The sequence below is a fragment of the Scaptodrosophila lebanonensis genome, unplaced genomic scaffold, assembly GCF_003285725.1.
Source record: "Scaptodrosophila lebanonensis strain 11010-0011.00,11010-0021.00 unplaced genomic scaffold, SlebRS2 tig00000101-arrow-pilon, whole genome shotgun sequence".
NCBI classification, from domain to species: Eukaryota; Metazoa; Arthropoda; class Insecta; order Diptera; family Drosophilidae; genus Scaptodrosophila; species Scaptodrosophila lebanonensis.
In genome coordinates, this window is record NW_022060569.1 from 2,489,200 (window position 1) to 2,510,861 (window position 21,662).

At 38.3% G+C, this 21,662-nt stretch overlaps 1 protein-coding gene across 2 annotated transcripts in view; it reads right to left on the reverse strand.

The window, feature by feature from the left end:
- LOC115628124 (DEAD-box helicase Dbp80-like) overlaps window positions 1-21,662 on the reverse strand; it is an 89,339-nt gene that overhangs the window by 564 nt on the left and 67,113 nt on the right. For both annotated transcript variants that reach the window (XM_030524101.1, XM_030524100.1), the window contains 3 exons: window positions 3,284-3,419; window positions 2,755-2,917; window positions 2,582-2,695 (listed from right to left, as the gene is read on the reverse strand). In XM_030524101.1, the coding sequence (XP_030379961.1) occupies window positions 2,582-2,695; window positions 2,755-2,917; window positions 3,284-3,419 (413 nt within the window). The remainder of the gene's footprint in view (window positions 1-2,581; window positions 2,696-2,754; window positions 2,918-3,283; window positions 3,420-21,662) is intronic.

Here is a 21,662-nt window from a genome sequence, read left to right on the forward strand (position 1 = left end):
TTGTTCTTGTTAAAATCAACCGACCGGAAAAGACTTTAAAGTTTCAGCTCAAAAACTATGTCTCACAAATCATAAGCAAATTAATTTGAGTAAAGAGGAGTTGAAGAAGCGTAAGCTTGACTGGAATATTATACCCCTGTAAAATAAATATACATATGTGCAATGTATAAAATGACGTTTAAGCCAAAACATAACATAACATAACCATTGTGCTCCTTTACCATTTACCACACTCCATGGCATAGAATTCATCAATTTGTGCCCACTCTTCTATAATTGAATTTTGAAGCTGCTTTTGAGTGTCATACTGCTTGGAATATATAAATATTTCAGCAGAAAGTATGCCCTACATATTCTCTATAGGATTCAGGGCTGGACTCAACACTGGCCACTGTATCAACGGTATGTTCCTGGTCTGTTGTGTTGCTAGAATATCCACCGATCGTAATGAAATTGCTCTCAAATGATATGAACTCCCTATCCAACAGTTCTATATACTTTTCGGCGTTCATTTTACTCGGGACATAGCGTATTTGGGACTTGCTTTTTGAGCTAAAGGCAGCCCATACCATTAGCGATGCTCCCCCATGGTTGCGCTTGTAGCAGGTCTGCCTGGGTTTCGAATATCCCTCCAATATTTGTGGTTACCATCAGGACCGTCCAAGTTTAACTTTTTTTCATCGCTAAAAATGACATCTTAAATTCTTCCTTCTAAAATCGGTACTTATTGAAGAATGCCATACGTGCATCTTTGTCGGATATGTCCTGTAGTCCGCTCATCTATGGCCGCAATTAAACCACTCCGCTTGGCAACATCATAATTATCTGAATCTTTTGAAAATTTTGCTACTGTATTGCGATACCGATTTAAGGCAGATACTATTTGTCCAATTTGTATACCAGCATCGCTCATTGCCCGTATCCTACCGCGCTCTTCATCCGACAATTCCGTTCCACGTGGCATTTCTTACTATTAAATTAACTAATATTAATAATCTCTCGATTTTCCTTAGTTTTACGTGATCCCCTACTCACTTTTTTACTATAGTTGTACTTGCATAAGGAAATTAAAATTATTTGTTTACTTTAACGCAAACAGAAGGCAAATAAGTCGTTTTGCACACATAATTATTTTTAATCAAATTCTCGACTTCTATGGTTTATCAGTAATACCGGAACCACAAATGAGGTGGATGGAGGAATATTTCAATTAAAATATGTACAAAATACTTAAAAGAAAAAAACTGCATAACAAAAAACAAAGTACCGTTATTTTACAATCAGAAACACAGAAAACAGTTTTTGCACAAATAATTATACAGGGGTTAATTAGTCCCTCTCCCACAATCCTTTAAAAAAAATAAATTTTATTGTACCTGCCAACTAAATGATGTGATAAAGCCTCCGAATGTGGTAAGGCCTGATTTACAAAATAATAAAACATTTTGTCAATTTGATAAAGATAACGTAGGAAATTTTCTTAAAAACATTGTACCAATAACTTTAATGAGATCTACAAGGTGTTTTCCAAGTAAACAGGACTTTAAAAAAAAAAAAACAAACAGAACAAATGGTTTTTTCGCCAAAATCAATTTATTTTATTCAAAATAGTCTCCTTCTGCATCAATGCAGCTTTTTGCACGATCCAAAAGCATGCCGAACGAGTGTTTTAGCTCGTTGGCCGGTATGGCCGCCAGTATGCCGGTGCAAGCCTTTTAAATGGCCTCTACGTCTGCATAACGCTTTCCTTTCATGGGCAAATGCATTTTTCCGAAAAGGTAGAAGTCGCACGGTGCCATATCAGGTGAATACGGCGAGTGGTTAATGGTTAAAATGTGATTTTTGGTCAAAAAATCGGTCACAAGCGTCGATCGATTCTGAGCAATTTTTGGTCGTCAGTCAATTTGTGCGGAACAAACCGTGCACACACCTCGTAAGCCCAAATGTTCGGTCAAAATGCGATAAATCGATGTTTTGGAGATGTTCAATTCCATTTCTATCAATTTCAATGATGATTTCGGCTGATTTTTGATGAATTCACGCACAGTTTCGACGGAATTTTCGGTGATCACGAATTTTGATTGGCCCACATGTTGATCGTCATTTATGTCCTCACGACCACTTTGAAAACGTTGAAACCACTCGTGCACTCTGCTACGGGATAGGCAATCATCGCCATAAACTTGTTCCATCAATTGAAACGTTTCGGTAAAAGTTTTACCAATTTTAAAACAAAATTTAATGTTGGCTCTTTGTTCGAAGCTCATTTTCGCACCGATAACACAAACATACTGACACTTAAAACGCAATAACTTCACTTCCAATCGATGAAATGTCATGAAATTATCACTGGACAATCGATAAAGATAGCAGATTCTAACGCATCAGTCGATTCAAAAAGTCCTGTTTACTTTGGAACAAACCTTGTATATACAAAATGTCATATAGTTTGTGATAAATTTTATGTACTTTTCGATAAATAAAAATATCCACATCTATTCTTCCTATCATACTGATCATATATGTACATATAAACAATCCATTAACTTTGGGTCTACTACGGCAAAAAAAACGTACTTACCGAAACGTCCTGTTCGACCAATGCGGTGTAGGTAAGTCTCACAATCAGCATTTCCACGAACATCAACTGGCAAGTCAAAATTAACAACAATAGTAACCTGTTCTATATCAATACCTGATAATAAAAAAGAGCAATGTAATGTAAACTTTATAGTTATTTATCCATTATATCACCCCTGGATAACACGTTAGTTGTTATCAGAACTTTTTGTAATCCTGACCGAAACCTATCCAAAACAGCTAGTCTTTGCTCCACAGTTAAATCACCAGATAACACTGCAACGGAGTGTCCATCAGACGCCATTTTAGCTGCTAGCCAAGCTGCAGTTTTACGAGTCTAGAAAGAAATATCAATTGTACAGAAATGGAAATAATTTTAGTTGCATTGTTCAAATTGTTTCAGATACAAAGAAGTTAACAACCTAGAATCCCGCTTGTTCAACTGATGTATCCTACCTTTTTCAAATATAAACTTAAATTGTAACTGTGTTAATTTGCACGGCACCACCTGAGAAACTTCATTAATTACTAAAAATGTGACGCGATAAGAAAAAAAATGGTTACGTTTGGTTTCGCTAATCTGCAAAACGATCACCAAATTCCAAATATAGAGTGAGACTTCTATTTAATTGTAGGCATCTCAAATCGTTTTCTCGAACACACATTATCGGTTTGAAATAATACTCATCAATAAATAACTTACATGGCAAAATATGATTGCTTGACCAATACTTATGCATCCATAAATATTCTGTATAGCCGTATACTTTCCATCTTCGTTTTTACATTTGACGTAGTATTGTTTAATATTATCCAGCGATTCTTCCTCCCGCATCAGTCTATAAATTAAAATTGCAGAATTAGTAAAATATGCAATAAAACAATTTCTAAATAAAACCATCTGTATCTCGGAGACTATAGATAGTAGAGACAGTAAATTTTAATTCAAAATGACTTATATGAACACGCAGAACACGTGTTATTGTTGTAGATTTGGCTCAACTCTGCACACATAGACACAATTTCTATGTAAATGTGCAGTTGCACACATAATCACTAATTACCAAATTTTATTTCGAAATTCCAAAATATTATTCTATAAATATTATACAAGTATTAATGTACTGCGTGGGTTGTGAAACTTTTTATTTGTATTGAAATAAAATAAGCGTGTTAATAAAAGGCTTTACCAACTATAAACAAGTGCAGATTTGTCAGAAGTTGTTATACTCTGTACATGAAATGTACTACTTGTTATTCTCTATGTTTGCAGGAATCGAAAAAATCATCAATAATAATGGCCGATATTCAGGGTATTAAGTGCGGTAAGATCAATTCAGTACAAAACAGCAGAAAACATTTGTATCTTATGAATTAACCAAACGCTAAGTAGTTTTTATACTCTGTACATGAAGTATATTAGGTTTGCGGGAGCTGAAAAATGTAACAGGCAGGAGGAGGCGTGGCAGACCCCACAAAGTATATATATTCTTGATCAGCATGACGAGACGAGTCGATCTAGCCCTGTCTGTCTGTCTGTCCGTCCGTATGAACACCTGGATCTCAGAGACTATAAGAGATAGAGACACCAAATTTTGCACAAAGATGCCTTATGTGTGTATTCTATACGAGTTTGTTTTATTTTTTTGATTTTCCTCCCCCACTTCCCCCCTATGAAGGTTTCCCGATTTTCCATTCGTATAATCGCCTATATCTCGGAGACTATAAGACCTAGGCACACCAAATTTTAGTCCAAGATGCCTTGTGTGAATACGCAGAAAATGTATATTTTGGAATTTCCCTCCCTCCCCCCTCTCCCCAGCAAATCGCGATTTTCTCTAACTCCCGTAATTCTTGGAATTTCGAACTCAAATTTTGCAAATACCGCCAGTTAGTTATTATGATAGACCGATTTAACAAGAAGTTATAGCCATAAATATATTTGCTGCTGCAGCGCTGCCCGCGGCTATTGTTGATGTTGCTGTTTGGTTGACTGCTAACATGTTTACACAGACACGAATAGATGCGCATAGGCATACATCCACTCACACAGGCACAATTGCTTTGTATATGTGCAATTATACACCTTTACGTGAGTACGAATACCGAGAAAGGTAAAATCGATCAAAAAATTTTTTTTTTTAATTTTCTTAATTTTATTTATTTTCTATAATTATTGTAAACATATGTACAGAGTATTTCAAAGTCGGGACACCCGACTTTAGCTTTTTTACTTGTTAATAGTTGATGAAGCTAGTATTAAGAAATTTATCGTTATTGTTTAGTATTTTGAGTATGGCCCTTCTGGTAACTATGGTCAAGTTGCGCATAAGTTGTTGCTTAAAAATTTAATTTAACGAGCTGGAAATTATCAAGGAACTAGGCAAAAACGCTCTATTGCGCGTCTGTGAATTTCTTGACATTGGCGCCGAAGCAAGTACGACAAAAACTGTTGGCAGCATCGAAAGCGACGATGAGTCAAAAGCTGAAACTGGAGGTCTACGAACAATTCGAAAATGTAGATGCGGAAAATGTAAACTTAAAGCGCCAAAAATTCAAAAAGCAGAAGGAACTCACTCAACTGCAAAACGCACAGGCAGAAGCACATAGTGACGTCACTGCAAACGACAAACAGGTATAGCGAAAATTAAGAATGGAATCGATAGGTGCACGCGTGAGTTGGATCTTCTTCAAGCGGAAGAAGAAGCATAGGTAAGTAAGAGAAATGTTTTGAAAACCAAAGCTGTACTGACAAAATGTTCTTCTTCAAATTCTGCACGGTCCAACGAAAAACACGCACGCTCGATGTTAAACGGGCAAATGTCCGATTTGGTACATCAGCAACGCAATTCGGAAACACCACACGACGAATCCATGCAAAAAACAATGGCAAAAATGCTATCACGACAAGCTTTCGACGGAAAACTTGGAATTCGACGGATCATCTGCGCTAGCCTGGAAGCACTTCATACACCAATTTGAAACTTCAAGCAGGAACTGTGGATTTCCTGACGAATAAGTCGTACATCGATTATCCAAGGCGCTCAGAAACAGGCTGATCTTATTCAAGACATTTCATTCTTCCAAAAGGTGTCAGCAATTAATAACCCGGTAACATTGTATGCAGAGCAACAAAAAGCGAACAAAATTGTTGATACGGCCGGCAACCCAATGCCAAATGCTAGAGCAACTTGTTCTATTTGCTACAAGGATTAACACGACCTTATTAAATGCAACGTTTTTCTCAACTCTACTGTAAAGAAACGCTGGGATTTCGCAAACCGCCATAAAGCGTGCTATTGGTGTTTGAAATTTCATAAATGTCAATGCAATCTAAGAGAGGCTTGCAAAATTGATAATTGCGAGAAATTTCACAACAAGCTGCTACACAAACAGGCAAGCGAGGCGACGGTAATGGCAAAAATATTCCAAACAGATAATTTCATTTTTATATGAAGAAAGTACATCCACTATCATGGATGTGAGTCTGGCTCATGAAATTGATTCAAAAGGAATCAATGAGCCCCGATTGCTTTAGCTGGACAGGAGGATTATATAGATACGAGTCAACAGCAGAGCGAGCAAATATCAAGCTAAGTGATACCAGAGGCACAATACACGAGTTAAATTATGTATGGCTAATAAACGATTTAAAGCTTCCTTCACAACAAATCAACTACGAAAATCTGTCTAATTCTTTGCCACGTAACTTCGTCGACATTAAAAAGTTACAAAATCAAGCACCATTGCTGCTAACAGGACAACGTCACGGCAACTAGATCACCACATGAGCTGTCATCAATGGAGATGAAATACGACCGATGTTATCCAAAACCAAACTAGGTTGATTAATACATGGTTCAGTGGAAGTTGTAGTGGCTGATTTTCTACAAGGTTGATTTTATCCAAACTCTTAATTTTTGCCAGATTGAGAGATAAGAGCAACGTTGGTTCTGTGCTCTTTGGTAACCTTGACTTAAGCTCACTTGCTTGGCAGATGGTCATACAATCATACAGTTATCTGAACGAAAGCTAGCGCGCTTATCTTTTAAGCTATGCACATACGTATGTAATGTATTGGCACTGTACATGAGTTCGATTTTGGCACTCTCCATTTATAGTATGCAGCAATAGGTAGGCATTGCTAAAGAGAAGCTTGAGCTTATCGGACGTGCCTATTTACTTTTTGAAACAACAATAAATTATTGTGAGTTAAATTACATGTGCTCTGATTAAAATAGCACAAGTCGCAAACAAATTTACAAGAATTGGGATAATAAAATCAGTGAAGTGTATTTGGTGTCTGACAAGGTATGTTATTACTGCTAAATTCGGACACTAAAGGAAACATGTTTATAGAAATTGGTCTTGCCGGTAATATCCAATAACTTGAAATTGGTGATATTCCTTGAAAAAGTGCTAGACACGGTTCGGAAAGCACAACAACCTAAAAGCTACTATTGCTAATTAAACGTGGAATATAATTTGTGAACCACGCAATATCTACAAGCTTTCTACGACCAGTCCTAATTCGACTGGGAGGCGCTCGGATCTTCCCAGACAGCATTCAGTAAAAGCCATTTGCCCAGTCAACGATGTTTCGTATTTCAATGGAATGGCCAGGGATGAAATGGACAATTAAAGCTTAAAGTAGCATATTACGTCACCCGTCGACGACCACTTGCCGTCCCAGTCGCAGCTCAACACCCAGCTTTAATCTTCGTTGGCGCGACTTCAATTCCATTATGAGGATTATATAGATCTTCAATTCGCCAGGATATACATCTATATATATATAAAACAGTTTGTCCTGATTGACTGACTGACTGATTGGTGATCAACGCACAGCCCAAACGGTAAAGGCTAGGAAGCTGAAATTTGGACTCAAGTATCTTTTCATAGTCTAGGTCCCCACTAAGAAGGGATTTTGGAAAACTCGAGCTCCAAAGGGGGAAAACAGGCTCCATCGTTTGTATGAAAAATCTACAGTTTTCATCTGATTAACTTTAAACTTAGTTTGTATACTCTCAGAACAATTCCAAGAAAAACTGTATACTTGGTTTCTTGATATTTTTTTTTAAGGCCTAAAATATGGGAGTTTTCCTGTAAAAAAAATGTTGGGGCAAAAAGGAAACAGCCCACAGCCCAAACAATAAGAGCTAGAAAGCTAAAATTTGGGATCCTATCAGGGTGTAGATGCGGACTAAGAAGGGATTTTGGAAAATTCGAGCTCCAAAGGGGGGAAAAGTAGCTCCAAAGTTTGTTTGAAAAAATCGCATTTTTCAACCGATCGACTTAAAACTTAGTTTCTAAAATCAATTAAAGAATACAAACAAAACTGCATACTCGAAATTTGTGTTGGAGCTTGAATTATTGGGGTTTTAATATTTATTCACTATTTCAAATGAAAAGTTTGTGTTATAAATTTAGTCCGATCGATTTAAAATTTGGATAATGTAATCTACGTAACTAAATCTACAACTTTGCATTCAAGGATTTTCAAAATATGCATTTTACAAAAGCAGGCAGAACAAACAATACAAAATATCAAACAGTTGGGGACAACTAAGTATACATACACACACACACATGCAAGCAGCTGTTCGTGTAGTTGCGTGCAAACGATTGAAATAGCCAAAGCAAAATGTGAGACACTAATATGTGAATGTCCATAGATACATATGTATGTGCACATCTATGTACATATGTATCTACATATGTATGTATGTACATTCGTGTTGCACTGACAGAGCAAGAAATGTTAATTAATTGAAAATTATATAACATTTTTAAAAGTAATTTTTTCTTTGTTTACTGCATTTGGCATTAGTGTTTTCATTAATAACTTTATGCAGCAACAACAAATATCAAATAGTTGGGGACATCACATACACACACTCACACACAACAAGCAACAGTTCGTGTCTATGTGTGCGGTTCTCTATGTACGGTTGAAAAAGTAAAGAGAAACATATGTACATATGTATGTATGCCTGTGTATGAATATAGCATGTATGTACATTCGTATTAATGTATACATTGGGCCATCGAACACTGTTGTTTGATTGTAAAAAAAAATAGTGCTCTAAAAACAACAACAACTGCAAGTCATTAGCTCGCTCTGCTTCTTTCGTTTTGACCATTTAATGTTAATTGCAAAGGCAAAACGCCAAAAGTTTACAGTTACCGTCGCTAGGCAACGACTGCGTAAGCGATAGTAAAGCAGAAACCGAAAAACGGAGCTACGCATATTCTGCTTCGCATTGCGGGCAGATGTATGTATGTATATGATTTGTTCTTATTGATCTCAATAAATAATTAGATTTTATTATTTAAAAATTCTGCTTATTGCATTCAAACTTCGATATTTTGATGGTATCGGTGGCTTCAACTATCGAAAGTATTACTCTAGCAAATTGAGATGAGAATTGTCAGTGCTTTTTGATCGTGGCTCATCGCTGCACGGCATTGACACGAGTGCCGTGTTTCATATTCCGAGTTCGTGCGTGACCGTATTGGGTCAATATGGCACGTAAAGACTCAAATGTGAATTTAAAATTAGGATATACCCTTATAATTATTCCCCTTTTTTGCACATAGTCTATCTTAAAACGTTGCGTTATCTCTATATATAAAACAGTTTGTCCTGACTAATTGGTGATCAACGCACAGCCCAAACGGTAAAAGATGAAATTTGGACTCAAGTATCCTTTCATAGTATCCATCATAGTGTAGGAGCACACTAAGAAAGGCTTTTGGAAAATTCTAGCTCCAAAGGGGGGAAAACGAGCATTAAAAAATATTAGTTATAGTGGTCATCTTCGTTTAACGAAATAGTTTGGCAAGAACAAAAATGTAACGGACTACTGAACAATTTTTTGTCAAGAACAGAAAATGTTCATTTAAATACCTTAAATGCCTTCCTACTGGTAACTTATAAGGTGAAAACATATGGGTAGGTTATGCACACAAAAAATAAATACAATTGGAAACATTATATTCAGACGGGTTAAGACGGGCAATACCTGCTAGTATCTTTATAGACGTATAACTAGTGCATTTTGGTTTTGTTTTTTTTTCTGACAAGTCAACGTTAAAATTATAGATTTATTCCATCGATCTGGTCACAATAATGAATCAATAGAGATAATCTCCTTTTCCTTTAAAAACGAACATTAGTTATTACCTTAATCTGTATACCAACTTCGGTACTTGCACTTTTGTATGGCTATACAAGGTGTGTTCCAAAGTAAACAGGACTTTAACAAAAAACAAACAGAACAAAAGGTTTTTTCGGCAAAATCAATTTATTTTATTCAAAATAGTCTCCTTCTGCTTCAATGCAGCTTTTTACACGATCCAAAAGCATGCCGAACGAGTGTTTTAGCTCATTGGCCGGTATGGCCGCCAGTATGCCGGTGCAAGCCTTTTGAATGGCCTCTACGTCTGCATAACGCTTTCCTTCCATGGGCAAATGCATTTTTCCGAAAAGGTAGAAGTGCGCGATGCCATATCAGGTGAATACGGCGAGTGGTTAATGGTTAAAATGTGATTTTTGGTCAAATAATCGGTCACAAGCGTCGATCGATGAGACGGCGCATTATCGTGCAACAAACGCCAACTTTCATCTTCGCGATATTCGGGCCGAACACGTCGAATACGGCGCACAAAACGCTTCAAAACTCCAAGGTAGAATACCGCATTAACGTTTTGGCCGGGTGGAACAAATTCTTTGTGGACAATACCCTTGGAATCATAAAAACAAATCAGCATTGTCTTCACTTTAGACTTCTAAATGCGCGATTTTATGGGTTTCGGCTCGTCCGGTGCCTTCCATTCAGCACTCTGGCGTTTCGTTTCGGGATCATATTAGAAACACCACATTTCGTCACCAGTCACAATATTGTAAAGGAAGTTTTTGTCCTTTTTGACCTCTTTAATGATGTCCTTCGAATGTTGGATTCTGAGCAATTTTTGTTCGTCAGTCAATTTGTGCGGGACAAACCGTGCACACACCTTTCATAAGCCCAAATGTTCGGTCAAAATGCGATAAATTGAATCGTATTTTGGAGATGTTCAATTCCATTTCCATCAATTTCAATGATGATTTCGGCTGATTTTTGATGAATTCACGAACAGTTTCGATGGAATTTTCGGTGATCACGAATTTTGATTGGCCCACAATGTGATCGTCATTTATGTCCTCGCGACCACTTTGAAAACGTTGAATCCACTCGTGCACTCTGCTACGGGATAGGCAATCATCGCCATAAACTTGTTCCATCAATTGAAACGTTTCGGTAAAAGCTTTACCAATTTTAAAACAAAATTTAATGTTGGCTCTTTGTTCGAAGCTCATTTTCGCACCGATAACACAAACATACTGACACTTAAAACGCAATAACTTCACTTCCAATCGATGAAATGTCATGAAATTCTCACTGGACAATCGATAAAGATAGCAGATTCTAGACACATAGATAGCGCCACCAGGGGGCGCTAGATTCAAAAAGTCCTGTTTACTTTGGAAAAAACCTTGTATTCAATCTGTTCTACAGGTTCAGCAAAGAACTTTTATTGAGGACTTAAGTACTTTTATTAAAAGCAGCATTCAAGAGACCTTACAAGCACAGCTTTCGGCTCTTGAAATAGAGCGTAATAGCCCCATATCAACACAGAATAGATGAATTTCTCCAGCACATGTCAGTAGGGCCAACTTAAACCAAGACAATAACCCAAATATCTTACCGCCTACACGTTCTTTTAGTAGCGGTGGATAAAATATAAATGTAAATCCTGATAAGGCTGCTCAGATAATTCAGAGCTGGCGGCTAAAATATGACGCTTCGAAAGATTCTATGCAAATAGAGGAATTTTTATACCGCCTTCGTTCATTGACAGCTTAGAAACTGATTGGTGATTACCACCTCCTTTGTGATAATCTGCACTTAATTTTTACTGGTAAAGCTAACGACTGGTTCTGGAACTTTCATCGTAAAAATTCAAACTATTCTTGGCAGACCTTTTGTTCTGAGTTTCGTCGTTTTGATGACGAGAGGGATGAGTTATGGGAATTGATTCGGAAGCGACGCCAAAAAGAGAACAAATCGTTTGATGATTTTCAATCAGCTATTGAAATCCCAGTTGTCCCATTCCGTAAGTGAAGCCAAATTGGTTGATATTTTGAAGCGCAACGCAAAATCAGAGCTGAGATATGAACTTTTGCATATAATGATATTGGACAGATCAGAATTAAGGGCAGAGCTCGACCAAAATTTTGGAACTGCGCATATTTTGTTATGGCTGTGGAACCAAAAATGTATTCAAGCCGAATTGTATCAACTGCAATCCTACGGGAAACCCGCTCCGGGATGCGCAGAACAACACCTCCTTGGCGCATCCCTAAATAATTCCAATGGTCATAGGCCATTATCAACAATTAAAAACTCAGAAGCAACCATTATATTAAAGCGGACATTACCTTCCCACTCAGCTGTAAAGACTGATACCCAAAGCGAGAATATCGAAACACCAGAACTAGAAGTCATATACCAACCAAAGCGTTCCACTATTAGGTCTACTAGATTCAGGAGCTACCATCAGTTGCGTAGGTGGTGCGGCAGCAAAGGCGCTAATAAAACACCACAAGGTTCAGAAATGTTCCGGTAACATTAGAACAGCAAACGATGCAACATGCCAAGTTGTAGGAAAACTGGTGATTGACGTTCATTTTCGTGATCAAGTTCACAATGTCGAATTTTTCATAATACCCGATTTGAAACAAGATGTATACTTGGGTATAGATTTTTTGAAGGACTTTTGCATTCTGTCAGACTTGCTACGCCCAGACCAGCACGTGAACGAATTAGATACTGGAAAGGACCTAAACATCTGGGGCCGACGTGAAAATACACACCCTTAATTTAGAAGGAGGAAGCGATTAAAGTCGGTCATTTCGAATTTTGCTTCGTATGAACGTGAAGGGCACTAATCTAATAAAACACCGTATTGAAATTGGTGATGTAACACCAGTGAAACAAAGGCATTGGCCAATTTCTCCAGCTATCGAAATATTAATGTTTAGTGAGGTCGAGCATAAGCTAGCGTTAGATATTATTGAAGAATCTACCAGCCCTTGGAGCAGTAACTGCGTCCTCGTAAGGAAGGGAGATAAGTGCAGGCTTTGCTTAGATTCTCGTGAAATAAATAAATATACGCGAAACGATGCGTATCCCTTACCACATATTGATGGCATACTGAGTCGATTGCCACCGGCCAGATATATTACTGGACTTGATATGAAGCACGCGTTCTGGCAAATTCCACTCGAGAAAAATTCGCGCCAGTATACGGCTTTTACCGGTCCAAATCGGCCATTATTTCATAATGCCATTTGGCATTTGCAATGCGCCTCAGACACTCTGCAGACTCATGGACCAAGTGATCCCAGCACATTTGCGCACCCGTGTATTCGTTTACCTAGACGACTTGTTAGTGTTGTCAGAAGACTTTGAGTCGCAAATGCTACTCTTACTGGAGGTCGCGTTGCACTTGCGTAAAGCTAATTTAACAATTAACATAGCGAAACCTAAATTTTGTATGCGTGAAATCAAATATCTTGGATTTGTAATTGGATATGGTCAACTTAAAACAGATCCCGGAAAAGTACAAGCTATTTCCGGTACCTAAAACCGTAAAGTAACTAAGACGCTTCCTTGGCTTATCAGGATGGTATCGGAGGTTTGTCCATAACTATGCTACGTTTAGCGTTCCGCTGACAGACTTGCTTAGGAAAAATAATTCTTTTAAATGGTCTAGTGAAGTTGAATCGGCTTTCATTGACTTAAAATCCCGCTTGACTTCGGCACCCATTTTAACAACACCTGACTTTTCCAGGCCTTTTATCCTCATATGTGATGCTAGTACTAGTGGAGTAGGCTGTGTTTTAGCTCAGTTGAATGACCATGGGGACGAATTACCCATTGCTTATATGTCACAGAAACTTTCAAAGGCACAACGGAAGTGCAGCGTTACTGACCTTGAGTGCTTGGCTGTATTATAAGGTTTTAAAAAGTTTAGAGCATATGTTGAAGGTCAGGACTTCCAAGTCATTACCGGCCATGCCTTTGCAGTGGCTGATGAAACAAAAAGATCTCAGAGGACGACAAGGAAGATGGGTAGTGAAATTACAAGGATTCTATTTTAAAATAGCACACCGAAGCGGCTCTCAAAATGTAGTGGCAGATGCACTTTCGCACCAAAATGAACTGGCCATAGAAGAATTTGAAAATCAGGGACCTATCTGTCTTCGGCAGAATTTAAACAGTCAGAATACTGCAATTTGTTAGATACTGTTCGTGCCAATCAATCAAGACTTCCCGATTTAAAGATAGTGGATGATTTAATTTACAAGAGAATAGAACAAGCCTCGGAAGATGACATGCAAGAAAAATTGTCATGGAAGCTTTGGATTCCCTCAACTCTTGTTCATGATGTTATTGTTAAGGCTCATGATCCTCCTAATGCTGCACATTGCGGAATGGGCAAAATGATAGAAAAGCTGAAAAGATATCTTTTCTGGCCGCGAATGTTTACACAAATCCGAGACTATGTTTCAAAGGGTACGGTTTGTCGAAAGACGAAAGGTGCCAATAAGATTCTCAGGCCACCAATGGGTAAACCAATGACGTCTGAACGTCCATTTCATAAATTGTATATGGATCTTTTGGGACCATACCCGCGCTCAAAGAAAGGTAAAGAAAGTATTGGTCTTCTAATTGTTGTCGATCATAATACCAAACTTCATTTCTTTTGTCCTCTTAAAAAGTTCACTTCAAGCAAAATTAGTGAGTATTTGGAATTTGAAATAGTTAATTTTGTACTTTTGGTGTCCCCGAAACAATTCTTACAGACAATTTATCTGTGGAGCCTTTAAAGCTTTTCTTACTCGCTTTGGAGTTAATCACATATGCACAGCTATTTATTCGCCGCAGGCTAATGCCAGTGAAAGAGTGAATAGGTAAGTGTTGGCGGCCATTCGAGCTTATATTGGCAATGCCCATTCCAATTGGGACAGTAAATTACCCGTGATAAGCACAGCGTTAGAAGGTAATGTTCATCCGAGTACAGGTTATTCTCCATATTTTCTGGCTTTTGGCTAAAATATGATGCTTAACGGCAAAGACTACGAACTACTTAGACGGTTGCAATTGCTGTCTGATGACACAGTCATAGAAAGACCTACGGTAATGCAAGTGATTCGTCAACAAGCTAAAGAAATAGTTGCGCAGGCAAACGAGCGAAACGCTAAGACCTACAACTTACGCAGTCGTAGAGTCCTTTTGAAGAAAGGTGACAAGATATTCGCAAGAAATTTTTGTCAGAGCAATGCACTTAAGAAATTTAATGCTAAGTTAGCACCCGTTTTCATTCCCGCAGAGGTCTCCGACAAAATTAATCAAGTTTATTATCGATTAAGAAATGAACAAGGAAAAAGTTTAGGCGTTTTCCATCTTACAGATATACAAATTTAAAATATCCGAAGACTATATTTTTTTTATTATTTTTTTTCTTCAGTGTATGTTTTGATTAGCTCAACATAAACTGTGGCGTAGTGGCTGATTTTCTACATGGTTGATTTTATCCAAACTCTTAATTTTTGCCAGATTGAGAGATAAGAGCAACGTTGGTTCTGTGCTCTTAGGTAACCTTGACTTAAGCTCACTTGCTTGGCAGATGGTCATACGATCATACAGTTATCTGAACGAAAGCTAGCGCGCTTATCTTTTAAGCTATGCACAAACGTATGTAATGTACTTGTATTGGCACTGTACATGAGTTCGATTTTGGCACTCTCCATTTATAGTAAGCAGCAATAGGTAGGCATTGCTAAAGAGAAGCTTGAGCTTATCGGACGTGCCTATTGGTCTTGCCGGTATTATCCAATAACTTCAAATTGGTGATATTCCTTGAAAAAGTGCTAGACACGGTTCGGAAAGCACAACAACCTGAAAGCTACTATTGCTAATTAAACGTGGAATATAATTTGTGAACCGCGCAATATCCACAAGCTTTCTACGATCAGTCCTAATTCGATTGGGAGGCGCTCGGATCTTCCCAGACAGCATTCAGTATTTCAATGGAATGGCCAGGGATGAAATGGACAATTAAAGCTTAAAGTAGCATATTACGTCACCCGTCGACCACCACTTGCCGTCCCAATCGCAGCTCAACACCCAGCTTTAATCTTCGTTGGCGCGACTGCAATTCCATTATGAGGATTATATAGATCTTCAATTCGCCAGGATATACATATTGGTATATTTATGCGGCATATCTATATAGACGTATAACTAGTGCATTTTGCTTTTGTTTTTTTTTTTCTGACCAGTCAACGTTAAAATTATAGATTTATTCCATCGATCTGGTCACTTTAAAAACGAATATTAGTTATTCCCTTAATCTGTATACCAACTTCGGTACTTGCACTTTTGTATGGCTATATATATATATATTTAATACTTATGTTCAGCATATATAATCAACGGTCAATGGGTCTTCATTGAGCTCAACGAACACAACGCCGCAGTGTGTATGTAATGAAAACTAATACTGAAGTGCATTGATATTTTCTATAATTTTTATATTGAAATTAATTATTTTATTTTGGGTTGTTTCTATGAATACAACAATGAACAAAAGATTATTATATATTATATTCTTTCTTTCTTTTTGCCAATCAGAAACGATTATAAGATCTGTTTATTTCTATTCTAATTAATCTCCATTCTGTATACGTAATTTTATTATTTTCTTTGCCTCCTTTTTGAATATTCGATTTAATTTTCTTTTATTGGCTAGGCCAAATACTATGAACATGTTTAATACATGAAGTTAAATAAGAAATGATGGCTTAAACCCTTTTAAGTGTCATTACTGAAGCATGATGAAGTTCTACTAGACTAGAAAGTTTTAGTTATATTAGGGTCAATTCACAATCGCTTCATACATGGTTGAATTGCATTGGTTGAGTGGGTAAAGAAAGGGAACAGACAACACCTTATTCCCAAACAATAAGTTATTGATCTGATTAGGCGATCTATTCTGTCGGGTAGTACAGTAGATTTTAGTTGGTTTAATTGATATTGCTTTTTACCGTTTAGTGCACCTAAAATATTGTGCAAGAGTGTATGTGTCTAAAGTGTAGGAAGAACCCCGATAATCCGGCGAGCTAGTTAGAGCATAGCTAGAGGTGCACGCCCCAAACCTTTATACAATATACAAGGTGCGTTCCATAATAAACAGGAATTTTTGAATCTAGCGCCCCCTGGTGGCGCTATCTATATGTCGACTGGTGCGTTAGAATCTGCTATCTTTATGGATTGTCCAGTGTCATTGTCATTACATTTCATCGATTGGAAGTGAAGTTATTGCGTTTTAAGTGTCAGCATGTTTGTGTTATCGGTCGGAAAATGAGCTTCGAAAAAAAGAGCCAACATTAAATTTGGTTTTAAAATTGGTAAAACTTTTACCGAAATTGATGAAACAAGTTTATGGCGATGACTGCCTATCCCGTAGCAGAGTGCAATTCACTGTGCGTGAATTCATCAATAATCAGCCGCAAACATCATTGAAATTGATGGAAATGGAATTGAACATCTCCAAAACATCGATTTATCGCATTTTGACGGAACATTTGGGCTTACGAAAGGTGTGTGCACGATTTGTTCCGCACAAATTGACTGACGACCAAAAATTGCTGAGAATCCGACCGATTATTTGACCAAAAATCACATTTTAACCATTAACTACTCGCCGTATTCACCTGATATGGCACCGTGCGACTTCTACCTTTTCGGAAAACTACATTTGGCCATGAAAGGAAACCACTATGCTGACGTTGATGCCATCCAACAGGCGGCGACCGCCATCCTCAACGCTATACCGACAAATGACCTAAAAAAGTCGTTCGATCACCTTCTTAAACGTGCAAAACGTTGTATTCAGGCGGAAGGAGACTATTTTGAAGGCGACCAATAAATTTTTCAAAAAAAATAAATAGTTTTCGTTTTTTTTAATAAAAGTCCTGGAACTTTTGAATTGGACCTTGTATGTAGTTTGTTTGGTTGAACAACAGCTGCATAGCCACATAGGCTGAACACCACCACAAAGTGGGCTCAAGAGAGAACAATTTCGTCTGCTGTCAGTCAGGAAGATCGAAATTTACAACAATTGATCAAGCGCCAATTTAGTCTGGAAAACTTCGATGTGTGCGTAGCAAATATTGATAAATCGCAGTCCGCGGTAAATCAACTGGCAGTAAAAATGACTGAATCATCAATAAGGCAATGGCCATACCGCATCTAAGGTGCCTGGAACGCAAACTACAGCGAGACAAGAAAACAGCGGAGGCATATAAAAAAGAAATCCTGAAATTATTGCAAAAAGGATACGCAAGTAAGCTGCAAGACAAGGATGTTCTAAAGTCCTCAAAGCTATGGTATCTACCACACTTTCGCACCAGACCCAAATACTTGGCTGTATCGCTGCTAGGGATGGTTGAGCCGTCCAGTTGAACCGGGAGCAGTCTTCACCTCTTAGGGCAAAAGTGGTTTGAGTGGACTTCTCGGGGTTGACCATCAAATTCCATCTCCTTAGCCAGACGTTAGTGGAGTCAAGCTGCATTTGGAGGATGGCAGAGGCAGTCTGTGACGAAACATCGTTTGGCAAGAAGGCCGTGTCGTCAGCATAGGTGGCAGTCAGTAGTCTTCTATTCGATATGATAGGCATGTCAGCGGTATATAAAGTAAAGAGGACTGGGCCCAGTACGCTTCCCTGAGGAACTCCGGCTCTAATGTCTCTAATGTCGGAGCCTTCATGTCCGCACTTCACGAAGAACCCTCGACGTAAGATTTTAGAAATAAGTAGTATGGTGCAGGTAGGGCAATCTTCAGCTTGTAGAGCAGTCCAGTGTGCCATACTCTGTCAAAGGCTTGCTTGACGTCCAGGAAGACTGCCGAGCAATATTTCTTTTCCTCGAATCCAGAATGTTTGCAACAATCCTATGGTGTGCCATGACATTCTCTGAAGCCAAACTGGTGATCCGGGATCAAATGTGCCTCCTCAAGGATTGCTCGGACTCTGCGCAAAAATAATCTCTCAACTACTTTGGAGAGAATCGCCAATAAGCTAATCGGGCGATATGGAGTAAGATTAGTTGCAGGTTTCCCAGGTTTTTGAATTACGATTATTTCAGCGCATTTCCACTGGATGGGGAAGTGTCCTAGTTGAAAACATTTGTTTGTGATTTTGAGAAGGAGCTGGATTCCATTCGGTGGCAGTGCTTTAATGGCTGGTACATCGATACCATCGTATCCTGGAGATTTTGACGCCTTGAGCTTTCCGATTTCGCAGATTAATTCATCTGGCTCGACAGCGGGGATAGGGAGCGCCATTTGGCAGGGCACGTCCAGGAATTCAGCCTGTTTTCTTGTTTTGTTTCACAGTTTTGTCTCTGGGGTTGCGAGAATTATGCCACAGTCGGCGTAGACGCCTTTTCTCAGCAACCAAGGCTGCAACTTCGGGAGACCAAAGGTGGACTTCTCTATGAGCGACGCTATAGAAGGGTCTGCTTGGGGGTGTGGCATGCGACACAGCGTTGTGGATTTGAACGTTGACATGTTCTACAACTTCATCCAAGTCGTCTCCAGTTGCAATCTCAACCATTGGGTCCAAATTGCTCTGCAGCCAGTGCTGATAGCGATCGATATTGGTGTTACGCCTAAACAATCTGCTCCTTGCCGAATTGGTGCTGGCTGGTATGTTTACCAGGAGCTTGACAGCGCAGTGGTCAGAACACAGCTCTAACACGTTGCTGGTGACGAACTTATGCCTTGCGATCCCTTTAGACACCGCAATATCCAGCACGTCGGGAATCTTGCCGCTGTCAGTGGGCCAGTAAGTAGGGTCACCGGTAGAATGGCAGTCGAGTCTGGAATCAGTTATATACTTATAGAGGGCTCTGCCTTTGGGGTTGATAGTGCGTGAACCCCACCATATGTGTTTGGCGTTGTGGTGGGGTTTGCACCACAAGTAAAACACGTCCGCTCTGTTTGCCAATCTGTTTAATACTGTCCTTTGGTATTCACAATCACTCGATATCATATAACATTCGATCATTCGATATCACACATGCTTACATGCCTATACTCATACTTATACTACTACAACTCGGCCATCCTGACCGGTAAAGATCTCCTGATCTTTTGACTTTTTTTTTTTTTTATAAATATATACATATATATATATATATATATATATATATATATACGATTACGTTTAAATTTACATTATTTTACAATTAATTTAAATTTTATTTTACAATTTTGATTTATTAACTTACAATTAGTTTATTTATTAATTACTTCATTCAAATTTGTCTTTTATCGAGCCACGGTTTTATATTCCCTACTGCCCAAACACCGTTATAAGGCACTCGTGATTGTTGAAACCCTTCCACATCCTTCAAAACGTACCTATCATTTTCTAAAATTTTCGTAATCTGGTAGGGCCCTTTAAATTTTGGAATAAGCTTTCTTGAAACACCTGAAGTTGAATCAAAATTTTTCACAACAACATAATCCCCGACTTTATATTTTGTTGCTATTCTACGCTTGTTATCAGTATAATTTTTGTTGTATATCTGAGACTTTTCTTGACTCTTTTGCGCTGCCTTTCTTATTTTTTCTATGTTACACTCTTCTGTACTTTCATTAAGTTCCAAAAAATTTTCTTTTAACTTTACCTTTTTGAGAAACTCCGAAAAGCATTTTACTAGGATATTGTTGAACACTTCGTTGTAAAGTATTGTTCAGGGCATATTCTACCGTTTCAATGACTACGTCCCAATGTAGTCCTCTATTAGGGTCTACTAGTTTGGCTATCATTGGACCTAAGTTTCGGTTCACTCTTTCGACTTGTCCGTTGGCTTGTGGAGACCCTGTTGCTATCTTTATGTGTTTAATATCGTGTTCTTCCATGAACTTTCCGAAATCACCTGAAGTAAAGCAGCTGCCACGATCAGATATAACACTCTTTGGTCGACTATAGGCCCTAAAGTAGTCTTTCAGAGCAATTATAACTTCTTTTGTACTCGTAGTCTTTGTAGCATAAAGTCGGACAAATTTGGTAAACGCGTCGATTACTACAAGAATGTGTTTTTTAGATCTACCAGCATCTACGGGGCCATAGTAGTCAATATGTATAACCTCGAAAGGTAAACAGCCCTTGGGAACATTATGAAGAAGCCCTTCTTCCTTTCCATGTTTGTGGGAATACGCTATACATTTTAAACAATTTTTTACATGAACATTCGCTTTAGACCTAATGTTGGGAAACCAGTAACTTTTGGAAATTACATCTGTCATTTTGTCTATTCCTATATGCCCCATCTCATCGTGGTACTTATATAGTACATGATCTTCCATATCCTTAGGCACACAAAATACTACGGATTTGTCACTTCTCTTTCTATAAATCACACCATTGCGCATTTCATAGTGTTTATGCTCCCTCGCTTGTAGGTCTTCTATCAATTTTTTTAGTGTTTCGTCTTTTCCTTGGCATATTATTATTAAATTCTCCTCGAACGTATTTGTATCAATTGTTAGTATATTTGTACATCTGCTCAACGCGTCTGCATGCTTCATGCGGTTGCCTGGTCTATGTTCCAAAACATAGTCGTAATTTTGCAAAATTAATGCCCACCTCGCAATATTATCATTTATGGTTTTCTTACTTAGCGTCAAAGTAAGTGCGTGACAGTCTGTCACTATCTTAAACTTTAGGCCGAACAAATATATACGAAACCTTTCTAATGCATATATAATCGCTAGCGTTTCCAGTTAATAACTATGGTATCTTGACTCGGCGTCGGTCGTTCGTTTGTAAAATAGTAAAATACCGGGTGCAATCTACCATCTTTTTTCTTTTGCATTAAAATAGCACCGAAGCCCAAAGAGCTGGCATCGCAATGCAACTGCGTCAGATCCGTGTGACTATACAAAGCTAGCACTGGGTCTGCC